This window comes from Elgaria multicarinata, chromosome 2 (assembly GCF_023053635.1).
Source record: "Elgaria multicarinata webbii isolate HBS135686 ecotype San Diego chromosome 2, rElgMul1.1.pri, whole genome shotgun sequence".
In the NCBI taxonomy this organism is placed as follows: Eukaryota; Metazoa; Chordata; class Lepidosauria; order Squamata; family Anguidae; genus Elgaria; species Elgaria multicarinata.
In genome coordinates, this window is record NC_086172.1 from 98,321,706 (window position 1) to 98,336,032 (window position 14,327).

General features: G+C 41.6%; 1 protein-coding gene across 1 annotated transcript in view; it reads right to left on the reverse strand.

Annotated features, from left to right (window-relative positions):
- The window catches only part of GALNT18 (polypeptide N-acetylgalactosaminyltransferase 18), a 349,029-nt gene that overhangs the window by 140,058 nt on the left and 194,644 nt on the right, over positions 1 to 14,327 (reverse strand). Inside the window, exon 3 of the mRNA XM_063117285.1 lies at positions 559 to 725. Within this exon, the coding sequence (XP_062973355.1) occupies positions 559 to 725 (167 nt within the window). The remainder of the gene's footprint in view (positions 1 to 558; positions 726 to 14,327) is intronic.

Below are 14,327 nucleotides of genomic sequence, written 5' to 3' on the forward strand. Positions count from 1 at the left end.
TTAAAGCAAAATCATTTTGGGGCTTGTTCACCGCAACATTGCACTGCTGAATTTCAGTGACAATGCTGGCTGGGAAGTGCTGGGAGTTGTAAGGCTTTTTTTCTGTTAAACCATGGATAGGACTGCACCCTATGTAGCTTAACCCTGGACATCCAGTCACAGTAGTAGAACAAATCTTTGAATGTGTAAAGCTAAGGCAAAGCAGATCATGAGAGGGCAAACTCTGTCTTAAATGACCAAATTCGGCTATTGGGTGGTATAAAAATGCAATCAATCAATCAATCAATAATAAATTGCTAAGGAAAGGGAGGAACAAGTGTTGACCCTCTTGGGAATTTGTCTGGCTTTGCTCCCTATAGCACGTCTCATGTAGGAACCAAAGCCTGGATGGGAAAACCTACAATACTTCTAAAAGATGGCCATCCTCAGACTTTGTTGAGTCTTTGAACTTGTCAGCCAGATTTGGTTGCAAAGACAGCACGGTCACATTATAGTCAAGTATAAAGATCACAACTAAACACAGGGAAGGACATAATCCCTTTGGGACATATTACTCACCATTATTACTGTTGTCATCCACTAAAATAATCTCTTTGAGTAAATGGGTGGGGGTCCTGTCAATAGCAGAATGAACGGAACGTAGTATCACGGAAAGTGCTTCATTCACAAATATGAAAACGATGCTGACCTCAGGAAGGCTGTCTGGAAAGGTGAGGTTCTTGCACCTTTGAAAAAAGAAAAGAAAAAAGTATCTACTGTAAATTGCTCAAATGAAACATTGTGAAACTGGAAAGATCCATCTTGCCTGTTTTCTCAGTCTTTGGTCATAGCCATTTTTAAAAAAATAATAGGGTTTATTCACACTAAACTTGGAATTTCTCAAGTCCTGGTGCAAATTGGCTGCCTTGAATAATTCAGTTCAGTATACTAAGCAACAGTGGCACGCCAATGCTACCCAGTGAGTTTCTTGGCTGAGCATATCTAGTTCAACATTTGATAGAGGGAAACAGAAATGTTTTAAAATAAGTTGAATGATCACGGATCGTTCATGTGACAGTAAGCAAGCCACTGCCATGCAATCTGGTGGCATCCTCTGTGAAGGATTTTTTGCAATTTACAATTTCACATATTTCTTTGTAATGCAGAATGTACACAATTGCATCCAGATGTTATTAATTTGTCAATGTTTATAATGTCACAGCTTATCTCACTATCAGAATATTAAAGTTATAGCTAATTTGAATGATCAGTTTAAAGCTGTCATTTATCATTTGTTGAGGGATGAGAGTTAAAAGGCACACTTGTTGATATTATTATTATTATTATATTATTATTATTATTATTTTAGAGTCCTTTGATTCTGATGCCATAAGGTGCAATTCAATGTATGTTTAGATAGAAAAAAACCTCCTACAACTCCCAGCAATCTCCAGCTCCAAGACTTTTTTCTGTCTAAACATGCATAGGATTGTGCCCATACTATAACAGAAGAGGAAAAAGATACATTTGTTTGAATATCTGAAAAGAAACTTGCATTCCATTTCTATGAAAATGTATTTTAAAAAACATTTCTGTATTAATTTTTCAAACCATCATCATGTGACAAGATTAATGGGAGAGCCTCAACATTTGAAGGGGCAGAATCTCCAATGCCATCAAAATTCAGGCAAGTTTCAAAACAGGATATTATTGCTACCGTCAATTGAATTTTGATCCTGGCAGTTTAATTAATTGTCACCTATCTGATTTCACTGCATAGTGAGTCATAGTTCTCCAAAATGATCTCAAAAGCAATTGGTCATGTGTTTGTTGAGAACCTCAAGTGGAAGTGTTTCAAAATCAGAGGAAAAATATTTAAATTCAAGTGTAGATCATCTGAAGGAATCTTATGCACAGGTTTTCACTTAATTTGTTAAATATTGTTTATTTAACCTAGCAAAGATGCAGCATATTTTAAACATGACCCTAATTTTACACAGTCCTTTTTGACAATAAATGCCAAATATATTTATTGAATTTATTTATTGAATGTATGTTCTGAATGTATTTGTTACTATGCAATATGAAAGCCAGCCCATGGATCACCTGTGATATATCTTAACAGTGTCAAATATCTCATGATGTCATATTATTTCTGATAGGAGAATGGATGGGAGAGAAATTCATCTGCATCACATTTTACTACGAATTGATTTGCACTTCCCAATCTAATATGCAAACAAGAATGCAATTATCTGTCAGGTTTTGAAATTCTCTATAATTTGCAATGCAGTTTCCCCAATCAAAAGTGCATGTATTAGGGGAAATTTCACACAAAAAGGTAGACTTTTTATGCATTTCTCCTGATGTATGAGTTTTGTACACATTTCTTCCACTGTATGCATTTTGTTCACATTTCTCCCAAAAATACATTATTGTACTGTCTCCTAACAGGCCTGCTCAGACAACAAGCTAAGCCGTGTTTAGACCGCTAATCCTTTTGCAGCAAATGGTTAGTAAGTGTGTTTAAACCATGGTTATATAATCACCATGGTTAGGAATGGTTCACATGACACACTAAGCTGGAATGTTTAGCTCAAAATGCTTAACCACCGTGGTTTAGCATGTTGTCTGAACAGAATCATAATATGCATTTTTGCAGGCATTTCTCATGATTTGTGTGCTTCAAAAAGTTGAAACTTGTAAAAATTGAAACAGACAGATTCAACTATCCCTAGAGAGGAGGTATTAAAAAAAATCTCCAAAATAAGGGAGGGTTTGAATAACAATGTATATGCAGAATTCCTATATCAATCATTTGTTTATATTAACATTTAAAAAACATATACACCACATCTAGTGGTCAAGCTACGCTAGAATTCATAAACTAATGTGAAAAGCAAAAGTAATTGTAGTCATGGTCACCAGAGAAGTACATGCAGTACATCTAAAAGTACACTACCAATGTTCTATTTCAAGCACAGCAGCCAACAAAGAGGAAGGTGCTCTGTAATTCTTTCAGAAAACATTCACACATACTCAACATCTGTTCAGGATGGGGACAAAGGAGGAAAAATCTTGTTGTACTCTACATTCATAATGGACGGAGTTGGGTAAGCAGTTATACAGCTCACTTAGGGGAATGAGAAATTATTCTTCCTTGTTAATATTTACCATTCATAATCTGTTTTCAGATGTATTTCCATTATAAATAAATTGAACTACACTTTGCATTTCTTTAGAAAGCTGCTCCTTGCAGAAGCCTCCAAACAGTTCAGGGTGCAGTCCTGCTATCAGACATTCATTGACGATTCAATTCAATTGTGTCACAGCCTCCAGAGAAATGGCCTTTTCAAGATACAGAAATAGGATCCACTTGATCCTCAATAGGATTTTGGGATAGCAGGTGTTACTGAGGTAGTCAGTACCAGGCATAAAGGCTGCACACCTTCACCCTTTCCCGTCTACGTCTTGACTGTCTACTACATCGGTGGTGGTGCAGTAGCCTAGAATATATCTGAGGAGAAGTCAATCTTACCGTCTTCTGGCAACACCATCCAGCTGAGACCTGACCATGCCCCAAATGTCTGTCATCTGCAGTTCTGCTCCTGCTCCTTCAAACCAGCTGGGCAATACAGACTTGGGAATAGAATCAGAGCTACTGTCATGTGTAAGATATGTCTTTAGACCATGCAAGTCCAAAAGAGTTGGACTTGTCAGGCCAGGTGGGAGTGGAGGAATATTCTCCCACTTCTGGTATCTTTGCATAGGCAAGCTGGGCTTTGAGAGTACAAGCTGGCTCCATGGCTCTAGGACTTGAATATGAATAACTAGATATAGGATTACACATCTTCTAAGTAGGGAATCTATCATTCTTTTTCTGTAAAACACAGTGATGGACTTAAATATATATTTTTTAAAAAAGAAGGGTAAACCCAAAGATGGTTAACACTAATGCCTGGGCCTTTCAATGAACAGCAAAGAACTGATGAGGATGAGGCCCTGGCTGCTTCTTCAGGCGAAGGATGGTGAGTACCTCATTAAGGGGTCTCCTGGCCAAAGGACAGAGCCCATCCACCATCCTAACGCTGAATGTGAGTGCCTGACAGAACCTTCATCTCCCCAGCCTCACAGAAGCTTAAGACTGCAAAAGCAAGTGAGGTATTGTGCTGGACCCTGGTTCCCTTCCCAACAAGGAGGAGGTGGTTCATGAGGCATTCTCCAGTGATGGTTGTGTAGGAGTCAGTTTGGAATCTGTGCAGATTTCAGAGTTAAAGGCTTAGGTTTGTGTTCTGTATAAATGTATTTTCTGTTTTTCTTCTGAATCTGCAAAAAGTTTTTTTAAAATATAACTGCATTTCCCTTCTAATTTAGATGGGAAGTATGTGACTAAGGTTCCTGACTTTTATTTATTTATTTATTACATTTCTATACCGCCCAATAGCCGGAGCTCTCTGGGCGGTTCACAAAAATTAAAAACATTCAAAGTATAAAACAACAGTATAAAACCATAATATAAATTACAATATAAAAGCTCAACCAGATAAAAAAAGCAGCAATGCAAAATTACAAATTTAAAACACCAAGTTAAAATTTATTTATAGACTGTTAAAATGCTGGGAGAATAAAAAGGTCTTCACCTGGCGTCTAAAAGCATATAATGTAGGTGCCAAGCGAACCTCCTTAGGGAGCTTATTCCACAGCCGGGGTGCCACAGCAGAGAAGGCCCTCCTCCTGGTAGCCACCTGCCTCACTTCCTTTGGCAGGGGCTCGTGGAGAAGGACCCCTGAGGATGACCTTAGGGTCTGGGCAGGTATATATGGGAGGACGCATTCCTTCAGATAACCTGGACCCAAGCTGTTTAGGGCTTTAAATGTTAATACCAGCACTTTGAATCAGGCCCGGACCTGGACTGGCAGCCAATGAAGCTGGAAAAGGACTGGCGTAATGTGGTCTCATCGGCCAGTCCCTGTTAGTAAATGTGCTGCCCTGTATTGTAGCAGTTGAAGTTTCCGGACCATTTTCAAAGGCAGCCCCACGTATAACGCATTGCAGTAATCCAAGCGAGAGGTTATCAGAGCATGGATAACTGTAGCTAGGCTATCTCTGTCCAGATAAGGGTGTAGTTGGTATATCAGCCTAAGCTGATAAAAGGTGCTCTTTGCCACTGAGTTCACCTGTGCCTCAAGTGACAGTTCTGGATCCAAAAGCACCCCCAAACGATGGACCTGATCCTTCAGGGGGAGTGCAACCCTGTCCAGGACAGGGTAAACATCACCTCGCCGGACAGATGAACCACCCGCTAACAGTACCTCCGTCTTGTCTGGATTGAGTTTCAGTTTATTAGCCCTCATCCAGTCCATTACCGTGCCCAGGCACTGGTTCAGAACAGCCCCTGCCTCACCTGGGTTTGATGAAAAGGAAAGGTAGAGCTGGGTATCATCCACATATTGATGACACCTCAGTCCACATCTCCGGATAACCTCCCCCAGCGGCTTCATGTGTATGTTAAACAGCATAGGGGATAGGATAGAGCCCTGTGGAACCCCATGGTTTAGGAGCCACGGCACAGAGCAATAAACCCCCAGCACCACCTTCGGGAATTGGCCATCCAAGTAGGAGTGGAACCACTGCAACGGAGTACTTCCAACTCCCAGCTCAGACAACCTATCCAGAAGGATACCATAGTCGATGGTATCGAAAGCCGCTGAGAGGTCCAGGAGAACCAACAGGGTCGCACTCCCCCTGTCTCTCTCCCGACAGAGGTCATCCCACAGGGCGACCAAGGCAGTTTCCGTTCCAAAACCAGGCCTGAAACCCGATTGAAATGGATCTAGATAATCCATTTCATTCAAGAGTGCCTGGAGTTGTCCTGCAACCACCCGCTCAAGCACCTTGCCCAGGAAGGGGATATTAGCCACCGGCCTGTAGTTGTTAACATCCTCCGGGTCCAGATTAGGCTTCTTCAGGAGTGGTCTAATTACCGCCTCTTTTAAAGAGGCCGGCACCACTTCCTCTCTCAAGGAGGCATTTACAACTTCCTGGACCCAGCTGGTGATCCCCTCCTTATTTGATGTAATGAGCCATGAGGGGTAAGGGACAAGCACACAGGTGGTAGACCGGACTTGGCCAAGCACCTTGTCCACTTACTCAGGGGTTTTCTCGAGGGTTTTCTCTCCCCATGTGGCCTAACCACTCAGAAACACTGCCATCTGGGCCCTGGAAGGGCAGGGCGATACTTCACAAAGGACCTTGAGTAATCTCTGGCTATGTTACACTTACCTTGACAAGATTTTACCTCCTTGATTTGAATCCATCAGATGCAACTGGCTTCCCCTACGACATTCAAGAACTCACAGAATAGGGCACTAGATCTAGTGAGGATAAGGGGCTTTAATTCTTTGCCGCCTCCCCCACCCTCTGCTGCTCACCTGACTGAGATGAAGCCAGATTCCAGCTGGACATCAGGAAAAACATCCTGACTGTTAGAGCAGTATGACAATGGAATCAGTTACCTAGGGAGGTTGTGGGCTCTCCCACACTAGAGTCATTCAAGAGGCAGCTGGACAAGCATCTGTCAGGGATGCTTTAGGGTGGATTCTTGCATTGAACAGGGGGTTGGACTCGATGGCCTTGTAGGCCCCTTCCAACTCTGCTATTCTATGATTCTATAAGCCTCCTGCACCTCCTACTTGCATTGGAAGAAAAGCTCCCATCCTATTTGTTTTTAAAAAGACATTCATGCAATTGCTAACTACATGAACATAATCTCATTTCATTCAGCACTCAATTATATGATACATAAAGAACATGAGTTATTACCTCAAGAGGTGTGCCAAGACCAGCATGGTGAGGACTTCGCAGTGATGGCTCACCCATTTCACCCAGGGGTGGTCCACACAAAGCCCTGATCCACACAAAGGCTTAGATTGCTCAAAGGCTAATATGGAATTTCCACTCTGAGCCATGCAGGTCGGAGTGGGGTGTGTAGTGACCTCTGCTCCAGTTGTTGCTATTTTACAATACACACTGTACACTTGGACACTGAGGTTGGTTGATTTCTTTGCAATTGGAAATGGAAGCCTGCAACATGGAATTCCCCCAGCCACAGCCAGGGGGCATAAAGTCACACTGAAATAGTCCATGCAATTGCCCTGTAGACCCATTATAATCTGAACCAGAAATTAAGTGCTGACGGCCATCAAAATAATTAGTTCTCTTCATTACATAAAGAAAAAGATCCCATAGCAAGTGCTACAATCAAAATATACCTCTACATTTCCAAGCTCTGTAACCATTACATTGGTTTAAAAAGTGCAGTTAACAAAGGAGTTTTGCAAAATAATAATAATAATAATCCCAAGCATTAGGGAATAGGTGTTATTGGGGTGTGTGAGTTCTTTAGATAGAAATGTTTTTTAGCTGAGTACTGAAGGAACTATCACCACAGCATTACAGTTAGAATTTACAACAGAATTCCTTGAGATGAATTACAGTAATTTAAGGACTCTCTTCTATTAAGAATGAATTACTGCCATGCAAATACTTTCTATTAATGCTAAACACATTGGAAGGAACATAATGTTGCATGGATATTATATGATAGGTTTAATATTTGTGTACTCATGAATAACAATCCATGAATTAGATAAACTAACCAAACTACTGATGTGTGTATAGTTCAGGAACTAAGGCGAACCCTTTAATTTGCTTCCATCTCTCAATATCATTGTATAAACAAACAGTATTTCCAAGCAAGAGATTTATATCATATAAAGGTCCACATGACCTATATCATATAAAGGTGCACTATATGTTAAAAATACCTATCCCTGCACAGAAATACAGGCGGATCAGACTGGGAGCCCCATCGAGAGCATCTGGATTAAAATAAATGGGGCAAGGAATAAAAAGAACATGATAATCGGAGTCTACTACCGACCACCCAATCAAGGAGAAGACGAGGACGAAACTTTTGAGAAATAAATTGCCAGTGTTTCACGGAAGTGTGATGTAGAAGTAGTGATGGGGGACTTCAATTACCCTGATATCTGTTGGGAGACCAATACTGCCAAAAGCGGCCCTTCCAAGAAATTCCTGACATGTGTGGGTGATAACTTTCTCCTACAGAAAGTGGAGGAAGGAACTGAGGATCGGCAATCCTTGACTTGATATTGACCAATAGGGATGACTTAGTGGATAAAGTGGCAGTTACAGGAACTCTGGGAGAAAGTGACCACATCATACTTGAATTCTTGATTATGAAGGAGACAAAAGTTGAGTGTAGCCATACACGTACTCTGGATTTTAGGAAAGCTGATTTTAATAAACTCAGAACTATGATAAGTAAGGTCCCATGGCAAATGAGCCTAATGAGAAAAGGAGTGCAGGATGGGTGGGAGTATTTAAAAAAGGAAATTTTAAAGGCACAATTACAAACAATTCCAACAAGGAGAAAAGATAGAAGACAACAGAGGAAACCAGTGTGGTTCCACAAAAAGCTTAGAGATGACCTGAAAACAAAATAGGAAGTGGAAGGAAGGCCAGGCTACAAAAGAAGAGTACAGACAGGTGGCGCAGAAGTGTCGAAATGGCGTCAGGAGAGCTAAAGCTCAGAATGAGCTGAGATTAGCGAGGGATGCTAAAAGCAATAAAAAGGCTTTCTTCAGATACGTGAGTAGTAAAAGACAGAGGAAAGAAATGGTGGTTCAACTGCTTAATGAGGATGGCAAATTGATAACAGACGACAAAGAAAAGGCTGAAGTGCTCAATTCCTACTTTGCCTCGGTCTTCTCCCAAAAGCGGGTCTATGACCCCCTTGGAAAAAGTGAAGCAGAAGTTGAGGGGGCAGATTGTCCCTATCTTCAAAATTGTCCCTATCTTCAAAAAGGGCAAAAAGGAGGAACCTGGGAACTACAGACCAGTCAGTCTGACATCCATCCTTGGGAAAATTCTGGAGAAGATTATAAAGAAGTCAATCTGTAAACACCTTGAAATCAATGCGGTGATCACTAGAAGCCAACATGGATTTGTCATGAACAAGTCCTGTCAGACTAATTTGATCTCATTTTTTGGTAAGGTAACCTCCCTTGTGGACTGTGGGAATGCTGTGGACGTCATATAGCTTGACTTCAGCAAAGCTTTTGACAAAGTACCACATGACATTCTGATTAACAAACTAGCTAAAAGTGGGCTAGATGGAACAACTATTAGGTGGATTCACAGTTGGCTACAGAATCGGACTCAAAGAGTACTTATCAATGGAACCTTCTCAAACTGGGGAGAGGCAACGAGTGGGGTACCGCAGGGATCAGTCCTGGGCCCAGTGCTCTTCAACATTTTTATTAATGATTTGGATGAGGAGGTGCAGAGAACACTTATCAAATTTGCAGATGACACAAAATTGGGTGGGATAGCTAATACCCTGGAAGACAGAAACAAACTTCAAAGTGATCTTGATAGGCTGGAGCGCTGGGCTAAAAACAGAATGAAATTTAATAGGGACAAATGCCAAGTTCTACATTTAGGAAATAGAAACCAAATGCACAGTTACAAGATGGGGGATACTTGGCTCAGCAATACTACAAACAAGAAGGATCTTGGAATTGTTGTAGATTGCAAGCTGAATATGAGCCAACAGTGCGATATGGCTGCAAGAAAGGCAAATGCTATTTTGGGCTGCATTAATAGAAGTATAGCTTCCAAATCACGTGAGGTACTGGTTCCTCTCTATTTGGCCCTGGTTAGGCCTCATCTAGAGTATTGTGTCCAGTTCTGGGCTCCACAATTCAAGAAGGACGCAGACAAGCTGAAGCGTGTTCAGAGGAGGGCAACCAGGATGATCAGGGGTCTGGAAACAAAGCCCTATGAAGAGAGACTGAAAGAACTGGGCATGTTTAGCCTGGAGAAGAGAAGATTGAGGGGAGACATGATAGCACTCTTCAAATATTTAAAAGGCTGTCACACAGAGGGGGCCAGGATCTCTTCTCGATCCTCCCAGAGTGCAAGACATGGAATAACGGGCTCAAGGAAGCCAGATTCCGGCTGGACATCAGGAAAAACTTCCTGACTGTTAGAGCAGTATGACAATGGAATCAGTTACTTAGGGAGGTTGTGGGCTCTCCCACACTAGAGGCATTCAAGAGGCAGCTGGACTACCATCTGTCAGGGATGCTTTAGGGTGGATTCCTGCATTGAGCAGGAGGTTGGACTCGATGGCCTTGTAGGCCCCTTCCAACTCTGCTATTATATGAATCTATGATTCTATGACTTTAAAATGAAGAAAAGGGAGACCACTTAACAAGCATAGGCTCCTCCTTACAATAAAAGGTCAGGGTAATAATACAAGTGTAATACATTCTTAGCTATTGAATCTTTTTATAGCATAGATGTAATTATAGCATGCTGATTTCTTTTTCTTTAATAAATTAGATTTGAGACAAAACCACACAAAAATTATTATTTGTCACTTAAATGCAAAATTTTCTTCCTTCAAGGTAGAGAACTTTTATCAGTAAAACAATGATAGGATCAAAGAATTTGGGAGTTTACAGTTTCAATACACTCAGTTTTATTCTTCTACAATGTATCTATATGAACAGGTGACAAACTTATTGAAACCATGTATGCTCCCTTCCTCCTCTTATGTACTAGCTTCAGAGCTTCATGCCTGGCTTGTATTAAGCCAGAGTTATTTGTTACATCTGATCTGAATTCCCTGTTATATCTGATTTAATTATCTCAGCTGTTAATGACATTAAGATCCTGTTCAGAAGACACCTTAAACCATAGTGGTTAAAGTTCCTTGGTCCAGGTGTAACACAGGGCATGTCTACACCATGCCTTATCCCAGGGATCATTCTGGGATCATCCCTGCGCATCCACATGAAGCACAGGGGATCCCGGGGGCAGGGAGGGATGATCCCTCCATTTCCCCAGGATAACTGGGACAGCTTTTAGACTGATTTTTCCTGAGGTCTCGGGATTGTCCCAAGACCGAGGGAGGTGAGGTTGGCCATCCCAGCTTCATCCCAGCTTCTCGTGAATAAACGCAAGGAGGCAGGAACTGGCATGGGGCACGGAGCTCTTCAGGTGCTCTGTGCCCATTGGGGGGTGGGAGGGGGGAAGTGGGATTGGGTTGTTGAAACTTACTTTTGCGTTGGAGCACTCATGCGCTCATATTCAGTAAAAGAAAAATGGGATGTCACGCACGCCATCTGTCCAAAGGAGAGGATCTCACGTGCAGAATATCGCAAGATCCTCCCCCCTCCCTCATGGAATGCCAGGAGGTGTAGACATGCCCACAGTGACCTGATTTGGATGCTTGTGTCTCAGTTTAATAAGCCAAGATATGAGCAATACTTTTGCCCACACATGCCAGCCCCTTTGTTCCTTGCTTCACATAAGCTGTGATCAAACTAGGAAGTCTCTAATTAACCATATTTTATGTTTCATCTGAATTGGGGAACTACAGCTTCAGAACAGGTCAGATTAATTAAAGCATAGTTCAAAGTTGGTTTAAAATGTTGGCTTGTTCTAAAGCTGGTTTCCCAATTCAGATGGAACAGGAAACTTTGATCAATTGGAGACTTCTTGGTTTGACTGCTCAGCTGTCAAACTCAGCAAAGGCTCTGAGTCATAGGCAAAAGGCTTGTTCATAAGTCAGCTTGTTGAGCCTATATATGGAAGTCAAAATGTGGTCTGCGTGGTGTGAAGTTATGATATGATGTGGCTCATTTCTAATTCAAAATGCTGTTTGGTTATGGCTAGTGTGTGTACTTTGCCCAGAAAGTATAGATAATGGCCCTGATCCAACTATGCTTGTGCAGAGGTGGGGCTATGCATACAGAACCCTCTTCAAAAAAAGAAAGAAAGAAAGAGTAATCATTCTCTTCCTCCTTTCCCAACAGCTGAATGTTGCTGCGGCTTCTTTTAAACAGGGCCAGAATGCATATCAACTAGATTAAGGAGAGAAACCATGGTCCAGTTCATATGTAACAACAAACCATGGATGAACCGGCATAAGCCTTGGGCTTGCAACTCTCCCTCTTCCCATTCACAGATGAGGAGAGGGAATTAAATTTTTTTATTTATTTATTTATTTACTACATTTCTATACCGCCCAATAGCTGAAGCTCTCTGGGCGGTTCACAAAAGCTTCTGTTAGCAACAAGCCATAGTTTGTTGCTGCATCTGAACTTGGCAAATGGCAGTTTGTCCAAAGAAGTTGCTTAAGATATAATATCAAACCAGGATATGATTGGACACAGTAAGAAATCACCATTTGTTAATAACCTGGAACAGAAGCTTTATATCTCCCTTGACACAAAACAGGCCATTTCTACACCTGCCTTTTTTTTCCAGAGATTGTCCCGGGATCATCCCTGTGCATTCAAATGACACACAGGGGATCCCGGGAGCAGGTAGGGATGATCCCTCCATTTTCCTGGGATAATCCTTAGGTGTAGAAATGGCCACAGAGGAGAAGGAGAAGTGTGCAAGCCTGACACTTGTTCCTGCTTCTTCAAGTCTGAACCAGACCCCTTAGGGGGAAATGTACATGCACAGTTCTCCAACTAGTTAGAAATATATTTACAGAATCCTCCTTTTCTACATATCTAGCCCCCAATTGGATTTGGAAAAGTTGAATTTAAAATGTAATGCACTCATCTGTAGTAAGTTCAAGCGGAGGAAGGCCGTGCTGTCTCTCTAGATATAAATTATAATACAGTAAGTGCTATAATCCATTTAACCAGAATGGGATTAATATAAACACTGTATGCACGAATAGGTGTACTTCTCTACTTAGCACTGTTTAACCCCCTGATAAATTATATTATGTCTATGTTATCATACATTTTAAGAAAGACTGTAACAGCTCAGATTTCGGAGGAGATATCTGGTATATGCAGAAAGGAGACACCTGTGCAGAAAGACCAAACAAAATGAGAGCATTTGAGAGACTATTAGGAGTGAACAGGATAGCAGCTTAAGATATTTAAGCGGATGCCATAAAGTAGAAAGAGGACAATGTAGTAGGGCCATTGAAGGATGGACAGAAACAAATTGCAGCAACGCAAGTTTAGGCTGAATATACGAAAATTGCTTCCTACCGGGAAAAATGGCGGACAATAAAATATGAAGCCCAGGGGAGTTGTACAATTTCCTTCCCAGGAGATTTTAAAGAGGAGATCGGACAAGCATTGATTGGGGATGGTTTAAGTAGAGACAATTTGTCCATAGAAGGTTGAACTAGACAGTCTTTGATGCCTTTCCCCCAATTTTACGGTTCTATGATTTCTATAACCTTGTTATTGGAGGGAGTACAGGTAAGTTCACATAATGCATTTTTATTTATGCTAACAGAGCTATTTTCTTCCAAGTATACACTCAATGTAATGTGTGAACTATGCAATCACATTTACAGACAGCAGCACTTCCTGTATTAATGGGGGCTAAAAGTCTCCACTAATATAGGGTGATTGCTAGCTTGTTTGTAGGAATGCGTGTAGTACACATATGTCCATGATTATTCAGGTTTGCATATTACATTTGTCCAACATAAGTGTCTGGTCAGGAGTGTCAGGACAGCTCAGGTTCTACAAAATAAAATAAACTGGCCCTCTTTCTGTCTACTAAGTGCTGTTCAAGTTACAGGAGCACTTCTCTTTCTGATGAAGGGGAGGGGGGGAGGAACACTAGCTGGAAATTGCTAAGCGTATATCTGTGATACCCAAAAGACCAGCTAACATTCAGAAAGTGGAAAGCATAAATATGTCTGGTGAATTACTTCTTCATAGGTGGCCTTTTATGCTTTTTTTTTTCTTTTCAAAAAGAGTAAGTTCATGATAACTACAGCATTTCAGGGGCTTATGGCACTTTCTATACTAAATTGGATAAATACATACATACATACAAATAAATAAATAAATAAATGTTACCGTTCTTGCAAAGGTTTTGTGTGTGTGTGTGTGTGCGCGTATCACTTTTTGGGCTGCATGCACATGCCACAATAAGCCATAGTGGTTTATAAGCTACTGCAGAATCAGGGCACCGTGGTGGTGGTGGGAGGGGGCGGGAGGGGGAGGCAATGCCTTGAGGAAGGGGCATTACTGGGAAATGGAGTAGGAGAAATGGAGTAGGAGAGAACTGGCTGGCAGTGCTGATGATGGCAGGGACCTGGCAGAGACAAGAGGCAGAAGAAGATGCCCCTGGAGCAAGACAGGCCAATCAGAGAGATGCAGAAAGTGAGGACAGGACCATTTCGAGTGAGCTCTTGCCATTGGGCCCTTGCTAGGGGGTGGGCCCTCAGCAGCCGCCCAACCATTCGGACCCTTGATGCCAACCCA